The 14,212-nt window shown below is 46.4% G+C and overlaps 1 protein-coding gene across 1 annotated transcript in view; it reads right to left on the bottom strand.

Moving 5' to 3' along the window:
* Positions 1 to 349: 349 nt before the first annotated feature.
* The window catches only part of LOC102067403 (uncharacterized), a 249,628-nt gene continuing 235,765 nt past the window's right edge, over positions 350 to 14,212 (bottom strand). Inside the window, exon 2 of the mRNA XM_074546681.1 lies at positions 350 to 1,070. Within this exon, the coding sequence (XP_074402782.1) occupies positions 350 to 1,070 (721 nt within the window). The remainder of the gene's footprint in view (positions 1,071 to 14,212) is intronic.

Raw genomic sequence — 14,212 nt, 5'->3', positions numbered from 1 at the left:
GGCTGTGGAATTGAGTGACTTTGGCCTGGGACTGAGTCTTTTTGAGGAGGGAACAAAGAATTTGAGGTGGGATTGAGCCTTTTTGGGTCAAAATTCAGTTCTTTTCAGTGGGATTTGAGTGGTTTTGAGGTGACAGATGTATCTGTATTGACTTTTGGAGTACAGAGAGATGGAGAATAGAAAAAAATTAAGGCCAAATGAATAGACAAGCAGCCAGGTGTGTTCCCAACATGGATCACAGGGAATGTGAGTGACCAGGGCTGTGCCTAAAGTGCCTCCTCCAGTGGGGGATGGAGCTGGAGCAGCGCATGAAGCTCTTCCCACACTCGGGGCACTCTCAGGGCTTCCCTTACCGGTGTCTCTGTTGGTGTCGGGTCAAGGTAGAGCTGCTGGAGAAGCTCTTCCCACACTGGGGACACTTGTAGGGCCTCTCCCCAGTGTGGATGCGCCGGTGGGTGACGAGGTGGGAGTTGTGCTTGAATCCCTTCCCACAGTCTGGGCATTGGAAGGGCCTCTCCTCTGAGTGAATCTGATAGTGCCGGAGGAGATGGGAGCTGGTCTGAAACCTCTTCCTGCATTGATAACACTCGTAGGACCTCTCCCCAGTGTGGATGTGCTGGTGTCTGATGAGGTGGGAGTTGCGCTGGAATCCCTTCCTACAGTCGGGGCAGAAGAAGGGCCTCTCCTCTGTGTGACTCTGATAGTGCCAGAGGAGATCAGAGCTGGTCAGAAACCTCTTCCCACACTCAGAACACTCGTAGGGCCTCTCACCTGTGTGGATCATCTGGTGCTTGATCAGGTTGGACCTCAAGCTGAAGCTCTGTCCACACAGCCCACACTCATAGTGCCGTTCCCCAGTGTGGATCATGAGGTGGTTGATTAGGCTGAAGTTATGGCTGAAGCTCTTCCCACACTCGTCGCATTTGTAGGGTCTCTCCCCCGTGTGGATCCTCTGATGCACGATCAGGTGGGAGCTCCGGCTGAAGCTGTTCCCACACTCCCCACACTCATAGGGCTTCTCCCCAGTGTGGATCCTCTGGTGCATGATCAGTCTGGAGCTCCACCTGAAGCTCTTCCCACACTCCAAGTACGTGTGGGGCTTCTCCCCATCATGGAGCTGCTCATGGAGCACCAGCTCCGAGCTCTGGCTCCATTTCCATCCACCTTCCTGGCCCTGGCTGGCTCTTTCCCCCTCAGATCCCCACCAGCTGCGTTTGCAGCCTCTCCTCGTGCGGCATCTCCCCTTGGCTTCCTGCACCGTGGAGCCGCTCAAAATGGCCTCTTCCACCAGGTTCTGCCGCGGGCATTTGTCCTCCCTGCTCGCCATGCTCAGCTCCTGCTCTGGGGAAGGAAGGACAAGGACAGGATGGGATTTGCCTCCGTGCCACAGGCAAGGGCAAGGAGATCCCCCCAGGGCTGAGCTGCAGCCGGGGCCGTGCTGGGCTGGGAGATGGAGCAGCACAGAGGGGAAAGGGGCACTGACTTCCTCCTCACCTGCCTCAGTGTCCCGGGGCATCTTCCTCTTCCTCAAAGCTTCCTTGGGGTTGGCAATGGGAGATTCTGGTTTGGGGAAAACAAGGGATGAGCATGTTGAGTTTGAAGATTCCTCTGCCCAAGTCCATCTTTACAAGTCACTAGCCAACTGGGCTCCAGAAAAACCTCCCAAACACCCAGATTCAGCCCTGAAAAAGCCTCCCAGGAGTTCCCCATCCCTGGTCCCTCCCCTTTGGTGTTAGGGGGTTCCCCCTGTCCCAGCTGCTGGGGTCACGCTTGTATTAGGTGTCCTCCTTCCCCTCGATGCCCGCCCTGCCCAGGCTGCTGGCAGTCCCAGGAATGCCAAAAGCTCCCCCTCTTCGCTCTCCCCATTTCAGGGTGCTGTTTTGCGGAGAAAAGAAGAAACCTCACAGCTTTATAAAAGTTGTAAAGCTCAGTATGTTTATTTACGGCGCCGGACACATGTGGAGAAAACTCTCCTCAAAAGGCATGCGTACCTCTGAGAACTTCAGGTCTCCTTTTATTCCCCTCTCAAATACATATGCATACAGTTTCACAATAGATTCATACATATTCATTTTTATGGGTTTCATGTGACTTTTACCACTAGTTCCTTTTTATCAGAAAGAAATTCGAGGTCAGGCTGATTTGCCCTTACAACAGTCCCTGTCTCTCTCTATCATCTTCTGTCTCCCCCCCCCTTTATCTCTGTCCTTCGCTGAAGTAACTTCACTGAGCTTAGGCCTTGCAGCCTGGCTAAATAACTATGATTTCTAACCACAGGCTCAACTCAAAAATGTACATTTCACCTAAATTAAAATGGATTTCTATAGTGCAAAATTTTCACTTTGCTTCATTCCTCCCTTTCCTAAAAGGAAGAAGTAAATTCTTTTACTTCATACAAATTCCTATGACAAGTGTACTTTAGTGCTTTACCATATATGTTTGATAATGGATAATCCTGAACTTACTCTAACTAATATTAACAAAATTACAGTAGGATGACACAACTTATAAGGGATTCTATTTGTAGTTGGTGACCACCTAAAGACCACATCCCACCAGTGATGATCTGCATTTTGTTCTATTCTTTGCAGAATTCTAGTTATTTCTTTTGTATCATGTTGGACAGTAATTAAGGTTTTCTTTCCACTTTTTAGGATTTCTTTCAAGATTTCCAGTAGGTCTTGGTGCTTAATTAATTGTTTTACTAATGTAAGGTCCATCCCAATAGGGGTAGGTGATAATCTGTGATACATTGTATAATTGGTTTTAACCAGCTGGTGGGATGTCACTGGGACTGAGTTCAAAAAATCACACCCGATAATCTTAACAAAATTACAAATAGAGAAATCAGAATGCTTTCTACTAGACAGAATAACATCATTGCTATCAATTTTTACAGCAGCACAGGCAGTTCTCAGGCATACACCCCCCTTTTCCAGTATATACGAGCACAGTTTTCTGGTCAGTGACTGGATGAATTTCAAAGTGGCAAATACTCTGTTCAGTGTCTAGACACACATCTTGGGCATTGATAGTATTGCTTTCACAAATGAATCCCATCTGCTCTCTAGTAATGCAGGATTCTAAGTTTACTGTCTGCCACTTTTCATTCATCTTTCCTGCCCACACTCTATGTTCTGAAGGGTAGAGTATTGTTTTTTCATGGTTTAATCTTAGTGCAATGATGGGATGGATAACATAAACAGTGGCATTACCTATGGTAAGCACAAAGGCAGTGGCCACATTAGAAACAGGATCATAGGTGAAATTCACCATAGTCTACCAGGATTGAAACTTCCTTTCAAAATCAATTGCATTATCCCAAACAATTCTCTGAATTTCAGCTGGAAAATTACCTTCACCCCTTTCCCGTATGATCAGAGCTGCTGTTGTTTGTGTCTGTAACTGTGCTTGTATACAACTGAAAGCTAAAGACACATTATCTTTGACTGTACTAAGTGCTTCTACTGTTAACTTGTGGTCTTGGTCCCCGGCCTTTTCATACTTCCTTACTTTGGTAGTACTTTTGAAATCTGCCACTGGCTAGTTCCTAATGCCAATAGGGATGACTGTAAAGGTTGCTTAAATTTTGTTAGGCTGCCTGCTGCAGTGGCCAGTTTATTCATCAGTATTTTTGAATCAATTCTATTTAAAACTCCTAATTCTGTCCCTAATATGCCAGTTAGATCCTTTCTTGTTCTGCTCCTGAGATATGCCGGTCTTTGTAACCACGTTGTCCAGCCCTCAAAGGATGTTTTTAGGAAGGAGGAGCAGGCTGGTTGGATTTTTGAGATGTTAATTTGCATTATCAACTCCACACATTTGAGAGACCATTCTGGATTGAATAATAGCTGTTGTTCACTCACATTCTTTACTATGTAGGGGCCTATTTCATACACTTTGGTTAAAGTTTGGGTAGAGTCTGAACTAGGATGGGGTGTATAAGGCCCTGCTGTTATAAAAAGTGCAGTGTCCACTTTGAATTCAAATGAAAGTCTGATAGCAACTTGAGCTCAAAGGCAGGTCACTTCTACAGGCTGTATCAGGGTGAAATTACACCAACAGTCTGATTCACTTAGGCTATCACAGACTTCCTGGTGCTCATATACGCCAGGGGAGGCTTTGGTCTCTCATAAGCCATCCTATTGACCACCCGGCACCCTACCTTGATTTCTTTTCCTCTGATCCCTTGAAGTGTCCACAGTTCCTGTTCCTGCCATTCCTGCTCCTCACATACTTGATTCCTGTGAATTACTACAGTGGATAGGTTTAAATCTTTTATCTCAGAATGTTTTCCCATGGATCCAGTATACTGATTAAACGCCTGGGACCAAGGCCATTCAGCATTGCTTTGGAAAGAGGTACTCTCTAGTTCTGAAACTTCAGTTACGATTACATACAAAACAATTCTGTAAACTAAAGTATGAACTACTCCAGACCGTAATATACTTATTTTGCCCAAGTAAGTTTTAGTCTCAGTTCATTCACTTCTGGTATTACTCTCCAAGGGATTTCTAGGGCTTTCTTCACTCCAGAGTTATGGATCCAGGCATTCTGCTCCTTGATTTTGATTGCAGTGAAGGTGGTGAGAGGTACTTGCAGGAGTCTCTCCCACTGTGGTTCCGAAGTCTTCTCTGTAAGAGACTTAACATATACATCATCCCCAGGCTATCTAACTCCCTGCTCCGAGTTCCAGCCACATGTTTCTCAATTTCTCTGAGATGTTTACTTAAAGCCACCATGTAGGTGGACATTCTGGACATTCCCTGTGTATTCTATATGGTCATCTCAAAAGAATTCAGCATTCCTTTAGCTCAAGGTTTAGTTCAAATTTGCAATAGTGCTAGTGGAAGAGCTTGGGGCTAGGGTAGATTAACTTCTTGCCCCCGTGTTACAATCTACTGCTTAATCAAATGATTCATTTTCTCTACCTGGCCGCTTGATTGGGGCAGTATGGAGTGTGAAGCTCTTAATCTATGCCCAGGTGGCCACTAATCTGTTGCACTGCTTTGGAAATGAAATATGATTCTTTATGTGAGGATACCGTGGCTGGAACTCTGAAGCGTGGTATTATTTCTTGTAAAAATGATCTGGTCACCTCTTGAGCATTGACAGTCCTGGTGGGGAATGTTTCTGGCCACCCTGAAAATGTATCTATCAATACCAGTAAATACTGATACCCCCCTTTCCTTGGGAGTTCTGAAAAGTTAATTTGCCACGGCTGTGCAGGTCCATGGCCTCTCCCAGTCTGACTGAGTTTCGGCCAGGGGGTATTTTGGGGTTAGTCTGGAGGCAAGGATCACATTGTCGGCTTACCTGAGTGATAGTGGTATGTAAATTCCTGACAACGATTCTTTCAATCAGATGTATGTTCTAGAAAACTTGTGGAAATTACTACTTCAAAGTCAACACTTAATTTCAATGCACTCTGTATCACTGGCCACCTTGGTCATTTTGAGAAAGGAGCCACACTCTATAAAAAGCTTTTAAGTAGTTAGGCCCTAGTGTGTTTTCTGGTGCTCTTCCTTCACCAGTAACCACGAAAATGGGAAGGGATGACTAGCTCTCTTTCAATGGTAGCCCATCCCTTGTAGTTATATGTCTCTTTTGATTATTATTGAATTATGGCTTACCTTTGAGGAAAATCTGTACCTCACCCTTTGCTACTTTCTTTGCCTCTCCATCCGCCAGCTCATTTCTCTCCTCCAATTTTAAGATCACTCTCTGGTGTGCCTTAATATGCCTTTTCAGGTAGCTGAACTGCTTCCAGCAGCTGGATTGTCTCTTCTTTCCCTGTGAGGTCAGCAGTCCCCTCTCCTTCCAGATGGCTCCATGTGCATACACAGCTCTGAATGCCTTTTGCTGTTTCTAAGGCACGGGTCAATGCCTATATCTGAGCCTTCTGTGCAGAGGTACCTGTTGGTAAGGGTCCAGACTCGATTACCTCTCTGCAGGGAGTCACTGTGTACTTTGCAATGTTGCTTCCCATTGGCAACATAGCTGCTCCTGTCAGTGAACCAGGTCTCTGCATCGTCCAGAGGCGTGTCCTTTAAGTCTGGGTGGCTGGAGGCTGGAGTAGGTAGCTGCAATGGTCTCCAGGCAATCATGGTGCACGACTTCTCCTTGATTCCACTGAGAAAAGAAGCTGAGTTGACAATATTAGTCACCACTATCTCTACGTCATCTTGCTCTTCCATGATGGCCTGGTATTTCAGAAACCTCTGTGGTGAAAGCCAGTGGCCACCCTTTACTTCCAGTACTGCGGACACTGTGTGGGACACTAGCACAGTCATTTTTGTCCTAGGGTAGACTTGGATGCCTCTTGAATATTCAGCACAACTGCTGCTACACCTCTGAGTCAACCTGGCCATCCTTTTTGGCTATTGCATCTAGTTGCTTAGAGAAGTAAGCAGCTGCCCTTCAGTATGGACCCAAGTCCTGAGCCAATATTCCGAGGGCAATTCATTGCATGGAAAAATAGAAAGAATGGTTTACTTACATCTGTAAGTCTCAAAGCTGGTGCTGACATGAGAGCACTCTTTGGCTGGTGAAAGGCCTGTGTGGTGTCTCTTGTCCACTGGAGATCTCAGTTCCCATTGGCAATAAGAGCATAGAGGGGTCTGGCGAACAGTCCATAATTATAAACCCACAGCTGGCACTACCCTGCCATGCCTAAAAGGGTTCGGAGTTCCTTCGTTGTCTGGGGTTTTGGGGTCTGGCGTATGGCTTCCCATCCTTAAAGTCTGCTGCTCAGCACTCACTTCTTACCCCAGGTCGATTACCTTCTGTTTCATTACCTGTGCCTTTTTCTTTGAGACTCTGTATCACTCTGTATCCTTGGAGTCTTAGGAAATTCAAAAGGCTTACTGTCCAGGCTTCCCTCATCTGAGTGGCTACTAGAAGATCGTCTACATACTGCAACAGCCTCCTTTCCTTTTGTGGAGCTTCCCAGGACTCTGGGTTTTTGTAAGCTGTTCTCCAGTCGGAGTGGGGAATTTTGGAAGCTTTCAGGCACATGGACTATTTGTGCTTGTGTTTGAATGCAAAAACCTTCTGGCTGGCTTTGTGGATAGGAAGGCAAAAGAAGGCATCTCTTAGGCCTAAAACAGTGAACCAGGTTAGCTCAGGTGTGAAACAAGTTAGCAAAGTATTTCAATTTGCTACCACAGGGTATAAATTCTGTGTTATCTTATTGACAGCCCTCAATCGAGTACTATCAATTATTGGGCTGATTCCTTCTCTATCTTGCTTTTGAGGGTACTGCTCAGTTCTCACTTGTTGTGCTCTTTCCTTAAGCTTGATTACCATGGGGAGGGCATTTTTTACTCTCCCTGGTACACAGAGGCCCATACTCTCGAAAACACTTATTTACTTATTCTAATATCTCTTTACTAATGTCTTTCTTAATTTCAATGGCTGTTAATGTTAAGCCTAACATCTTTATATCATTTGCCTCCAGAGTAACCTTTCTCATTTGAGAATGTTTAGCGAATTGAGCAAATTGTACAAAAGCTTTTAAGTACACATGTTACTTTAGAGGTTTGCAAAAGTATGCCTTCTCAGACTGCCCAGTTGTTCCCCACACTACAATATAAACATTCTTCACAGATACTAAAGCTTTATTTATAACTGAATATATAGCCCCTGTATCATCTAAAATTCCACCCTTTTCTTTGTTCTGGTCTCACTGCCTCTCGCAGAGGGGTCTGTTACATCCTAGTTCTGGATGAAATTGGACTGCCAGGAGGGGGATGGGTTCGAGTGGATATACTTTTGGAGCCTGAGTCTTCTTCCCTTTTGGGGAAGTCATCCTTATCTTTCTTCCCTTACTTTTAACAAATCATATGTACTCATTTTGCAAACTATAATCACTTTATATTTCAGCATGATAATCTTTGTTTGACTTCATACAATGTTATCTTATGCCGCATGCTGAACAACACACTTGATTTGCCTTCTCTTCGCCTTGTTTTCCTTTTCAAGGGCCAAGACCAGTGGGTCTGAGAGCGGTCTGGTCCCACAGTCCCTTTGCTATTCTTGGTGATTTCTTAAAACAAAAACATATCAGCATACAAAACCTCATCTCATTTACCTTCCCATTTTAAAACAGCATTAACTGCAATGAGGTATTATAAATCTTTTTATTTTCTGAGCTGCCCTTACTGGCATCCTTGTTCCAGTGAGCCCCTCCCAAAAGGGGCTAGTTCAGGAACCTTTTTGCTCTGGTTAGTTCTCATTATCTCCTTCCCCTTATGCTATCTTGTTTCTACCCAAACTTCTCTTCACAGAGCTTCACAGTAGTTTCCCAGTCTTTCTCCCACACACAGATCTAGGTGGCAGGTACCAGATGTGATTTCTCGCACACAATCTTTAAGATTTAGGTTCTGAATCAGCTTGATCAGAAAACTTTAATTACACTCAGGGCCTGTGCCCTGACGCTTATTAGAATAGCAATACCAGCGTCTCTCACAAACTCCACACTGCAATAATACCCACGCACCGTGCCAGCCTCTTGATGCACCGAAGTCTCTCAGGAATTGCCCACAATGGCAGGCTATTCTGTTTATTACAGGGAGCTCTTAATCCTTTACGGCAGGTGTTTCTCAGTCTAGACTTACTATAGTACCAGCTGAAGTCTCATAAACTCATTCATCTCTTCTATCTAAACTCTGTTTTACAAAATGTCAGTCTTCTCTAGTTCTCTTCTTGCACAATCTAATTAAAATATTGTTTCTACTGACACCCACTTCACTGCCTTGCAAAAGGCTGTGCTTGTTACAGCAAAACTCTGATATGCCTACAAACACAGACACACACACACACTCCCCCCTTATCTCAAATTCATTAGAGCCAGGGCTTGAATTGCTGTGGGGGGGAATTCTTGGAATTCTTTTCATTTGTTTTACCACAGTTAAACATAAATCACCATACCATAGTTCTTCTGTGTAAAATGCTACTCTTGTTGCAAACAAAATCCTAAAATCTCCACAAACACTACTATACACTCTGAGAATCAAATTGCCACAATGCAGTGGAAGAAAATCACCACACAAAATCACTGGGAAAGGGCATAACTCTCAAAGTGCTCACTTTTCCCAACACAACACAGCATACCATAATTCAGCATTTACTCACATCAGTTTTTCCTGGACACAATCAAAATAACAGCACACAGTAAAATTCCAAAAATCAAGTCCAAACATCCAGGGCAAAGGAACTCTCTGAGCTCGTACTCACGGTTAAAATGTACCAAATCTACACAATAAATACTGTCACTGATGTTTCTCCACTTGTTCCACTTCTCCGCAGAGCACTCCTTGCCTCCACAGCATGCTTCAGCTGGCGCCTCAAGCCTCACCCAGCCACTTCAAACACAGGTAGAACTCACACCCCTGCACCACGGGTGAACTCACTTGTTTTCTTTCTCTTTCATATGCCACACACTTGCACCACACACTTGCACGATTACAAACACATTAATCACACAATGCATTATCCATAGAATGATGCAGTGTCCGGACACCACACACACACACAGGTTCACTCGACCCACCCCCAGGGTCACTAGTGGTCTGCTCTACCAGACAGTGAACCCCTGCCTCTAGTCCAGGTACTTTATCAGCTGCATCCACAGGCCGAGCACTCAGACGTCTCTGAGTGACTTACTCAGCTGTTCTATCTCTCTTTTTCCCCAGGGGGCCCTCAGTACATAACGTATCCTCCGCAGGCCAGCAGGTCCCTGTCTGTCCTCGCAGGAGGCAAGCTGAGACAAGCAGAGCTCCTCCAGGAAAATCCTGGGCGCGCCTTGGAGGTCCGTCTATCCCCTCTGCCCGTGCAGGGACCGAGAAGTCCCTACTGGCTGGCTTGCCATAATGTTTTGCGGAGAAAGAGAAAAAGAACTCCATAACTTTGTGAAAGTTGTAAAGCCGGTATGTTTTATTACAGCGCCGGACGCATGCGGAGATAACCCTCCTTAAAAGCCGTGTGTACCTCTGGGAACTTCAGGTCCCTTTTTATCCCCCTCTCAGATACATATGCACACAATTTCACAATAAGTTCATACATATTCATTTTTACAAATTTTGTGTGACATTTGCCGCTAGTTCTTCTTTATCAGAAAGAATTGCTAGGTCAGGTTGACTGGCTCTCACAGCAGTCTCTATCTCTCTCTATCATCCCCTGTCGCCCCCCCCTTATCTCGGTCCTTCACTTAGTAACTTCACTGAGCCTAGGTTCTGCAGTCAGGCTACATAGCTTTGTTTCAAACTACAGACTCAACTCAAAGATGTAATTTCACCTAAATCAAAATTAATTTCTACGCTGGAAAATTTCCACTTTGTCTCACACTACAGAATCTCATGGAACCATGGGTCAGTTGTGACAATGGAGATCCAAGGAAACAATGGTGAGACTGTGGAATACAGGAATCATGGAATCAAGGAGACCATTGTGCAAATCATGGGCCCTATGGAAGCAAGGATCAACAATCAAACTCTGGTTTGATTGTAATTGATTTAAAATAGAAACAAGGAGCAATTGTTTCACAGCAGGGCTGCGTAGGGCCAATGGACCCTTGTGACTCTGTTGGGGCTCATGAAACCAAGAAGCCATTGTGACATTGCCAGACCTCATGGAATCGACGAGAGCATTGTGACAGTCTTAGGACCCATGAAGTCAATGGAACATGGAACAGGTCTGCCTGGTTTGGCCTCCTGGGGGCTGTCTGACATGTCCCACTGAATTTGACATGTCAACGGCCACTTCCCATCTGATGGTGACGCACTGGGGCTCCGTGCTTTTATTCCTATGGGAAAGAACTGTTTTTTTGTCTAGGCACCCATGGCCAAAATTGGGATTCTGCGTCTAAAATTCTGTATATCGAAGGGTTACTCCCAGACAAAATCTGCCCATACAGTCAAGTCTGGCTAGACTTGGCCTCTGGTGACTGCCTCTCATCTGCCCCTGCACCGCTGGGGCTCACTTGTTTCCTTCCTATGGAGACCATTGTGACACTGCAGGGCGTTGTGGACCCAAAGGGCCATGGTGACCATGCAGGCCCTTGTGGAACCTGTTACACTGTAGGAACTTGTGGAACCAAGGAGAACATTGTGACACTGCAGGGTACCATGGATCCAAGGGGCCACTGTAACACTGTGGGACCTTGTTGAACCAAGGACATCTTTGTGGCTCTGTTGGGCTGCATGGTCCCAAGGGGCCAGTGTGAAGCAGCAGGGCTTTGTGGAACCAAGAGGTCATTGTTGCATTTCAGTGCCTCGTGGAGCCAAAGGGCCGTTGTGATCCTGAAGAGCACCATGGATCCATGGAGAGTACTGTGGCATTTCAAGGCCCCATGGAATCATGGAGAGTATTGCGACACTGTGGGGCCTCATGGAACCAAAGGAACATTGTGACCCTGCAGGGCCTCATGGAAGGAAGGGGTCATTGTGACACTATGGGAAGTTGTAGAAACAAGGGTGTGGCTGGTCGGTTTTCTGTCTCTGCCAGACATGCGTAGGATGGTTCTGGGGCAGCCCGCGCTTCAAGGACGAGACTGGACTCTTCAGTTATTCGGTCTTCGGAATTTTTTATGATTTCTTATCTACAGAGTTTTTCTCTCTGCCCAGCTGGGATCTGACCAGCAAGGCAGCCAAAGGCACTCTGCCCACCCACAGGGAGGTAGTGTCTTTTTATAGTAAAAACTACGTACAGCATATTTACCTTTTATCCGCAATACCTTTCACCCTTGTTAGTAAGTGCATCTTCACCATGAACCAATCCACAAGTGCCAACATCGCCACAGAAGATGGATGACAAGAAGAAGAAAGAAGAACCACGAGGCAGGCGCTGATTCCTTCATCTTGTCTCCATTACCCCCTGTACCAAAACCCTAAAATTTACATTTCACCCTGTAAATATGTCATTTCTGCATCATTCAAACCCGAGTGATTCCCATGTCCCCACACACAGGTGGCACATCCCTAGAAGGGTCAAAGTCAAGCCACCAGGTGCTTTTGGCAACATTCCAGGATCTCCGAGCCCACCAAGGGTTCTCTTGGTAACTCTGAATATCCAAAGTGATGTGCTGAGTTCCCACACAAGGAGGTCACTGTTGCGCTACTGGAGCCCATGGAACCAAGAGGCCAAGGTGACACAGAGGGGCTTCCTGGAACCCATCGATCATTAGGACATTGTGGCGCCTTGTGGAACTGTGGAGACCATTAAGATCCTTAAGGACTTGTGTAACCAAGGGGCCATTATGACACCTTAGGGCATCATGTGTGACGGTGGTCACAAGGGCTGCAAGTGAAGAGAGAAGACGAGAATGTCTACCTCATGTTTAGAAGGCTTGATTTATTATTTTATGAGATATATACTACATTATAATTATACTAAAAGAAATAGAAAGAGAAGTTCTCAGAAAGCTAGCTAAGCTAAGAATAGAAAAGAATTAATAACAAAGGAGCTCTCTCTGACTCTGTCCCAGAGACAACTTGGTTCTTGATTGGCCATTAATTATACATATCCAACACAGGCAAATCACAGGTGCATTAGTTGCATTCCACAGCAGCAGATAACCATTGTTTACATTCTTTTTCTGGGGCCTCAGCTTCCCAGAAGGGAAAATTCTAAAGAAAGCATTTTTATGAAAAGATGTCTGCAACATGTCACCCTTTTTATTTCATTAAATTAAAAAGAAAAGTGTTTGTAATTTTCTCTGCTGTGCACATGCAGAGGAAAGAACAAACACTTGACAGGTTATCTGTTGCCAATCAAAACCTCACTCAAGTGCTGGTGTGGAATGAACAGGGAATTTCTTCACCTGTAGAACATAAAATACTAACATGTCACTAAAACAATCTTACAATATAAGAAAGTGCATAAACAATGCAAAGAAAGTTCAAGTCCAAGCAGCTGAGTTTCAGGAAAAGTCCATGGACTGAAGATGTTCCTCTTTGCCATCTCTGAAACCCCTTTTTGGTCCTGATAAAGGCTTCCTGCAGCAAAATCTATCAATAGTTATCAAAAGTCCATTGACAGTCACAAAACAATTTCAAACAATTTTGAGACAACTTCTGGAAAGTCCTGGACACAGCTCTTTATTGAACAGCTTGGGCTGAAGCTAATTTTTGGCCCTTCAATGCTTCTGAGCTGCTGCCAGCTATTTAAACTCTTTTTATTTAATTTATTTTTTTCTCGATAGAAAAGAGCAGCAGCAGCAGAGCAGCCCAAGACCCAAGAGAGGCCCTGGGGGGCCCTGGCCCACAGAAAGGCAGCCCAGGACTGGAAGGGGGAAGCAAAACCCCCAAACCCATCAGGAGGCCGGGAGGTTGCCCTGGCCCAGGGACCCAAGCCCAACAGCCAAGGCCCAGCCCGCCAGGCAGGCTCTGCACTCCCACAGCCTGGCACCACACTGCCAGTACAGCGGCAGAACGGGTGTTCAAATGCTTCCTTTCCCCAAAATCACCAAGGCATGCCAGCAGCAGGGGAATAGAAGACATCCCAAGAATCCTCATCTCAGGTCTAGGAATGTTTCTTCCCCACAGCAAGCAAGCCATGATCGCTTCCCGCTGTGCCCTCTGCCTCTGCAATGCAAATGCAACAGGTGTGTCTCCCATCAGCCTCACGGCACCACCCTCTCCAGGCTGGGGACCAAAGCCAGAACTTTCGGGACCCACCTGCCCCGCACCACTGGGGCGCGCGAGGGGCGGCAGAGATGGCAACCTCCAAGATGCAATCCCTGACCAAACACCCCCCAACCCACCGAGAATGCTGATTTTGAATGCAGGCAGCAGGGCTGCACTCACAGCCAGCTGGCGAGCCACGCCTCCTCCACGGAAAGAGAGGCCGGCCGCGGGGGCCGCTGCTGCAAAGGCAAACGGCCCGGGACGGTCCCAGCTTGAACAAGCTGCCGGTTCCAGGGCAGCCTCTGACACAGACACGGAGGACAAAGTCCCCGATGGCGGCAGAACTGCTGGGGCAGCTTGTAGAGGCAGCATGGGTGAGCGGGAACGCGCCGCTGCTGTTTTGCTTCGCTCCAGGAGCGGCAGCGCAGACGCGCGCTCTGCCTCTGCGGGAGAGCCTGCTGGGCACGGCACGGGGTCGGCAGTGTCTTCTGCCCCTGGCTCTGGGGTTGGCTCGGTGGAAGGCACAGTCGCAGTCTCCAGCGGAATGCGCACGTGGAGCGGCAGAACAGCCAGGGGGAACGGCGGCG

This window comes from Zonotrichia albicollis, chromosome 9, assembly GCF_047830755.1.
Source record: "Zonotrichia albicollis isolate bZonAlb1 chromosome 9, bZonAlb1.hap1, whole genome shotgun sequence".
In the NCBI taxonomy this organism is placed as follows: Eukaryota; Metazoa; Chordata; class Aves; order Passeriformes; family Passerellidae; genus Zonotrichia; species Zonotrichia albicollis.
This window is presented reverse-complemented; position numbering and strand designations above follow the sequence as displayed.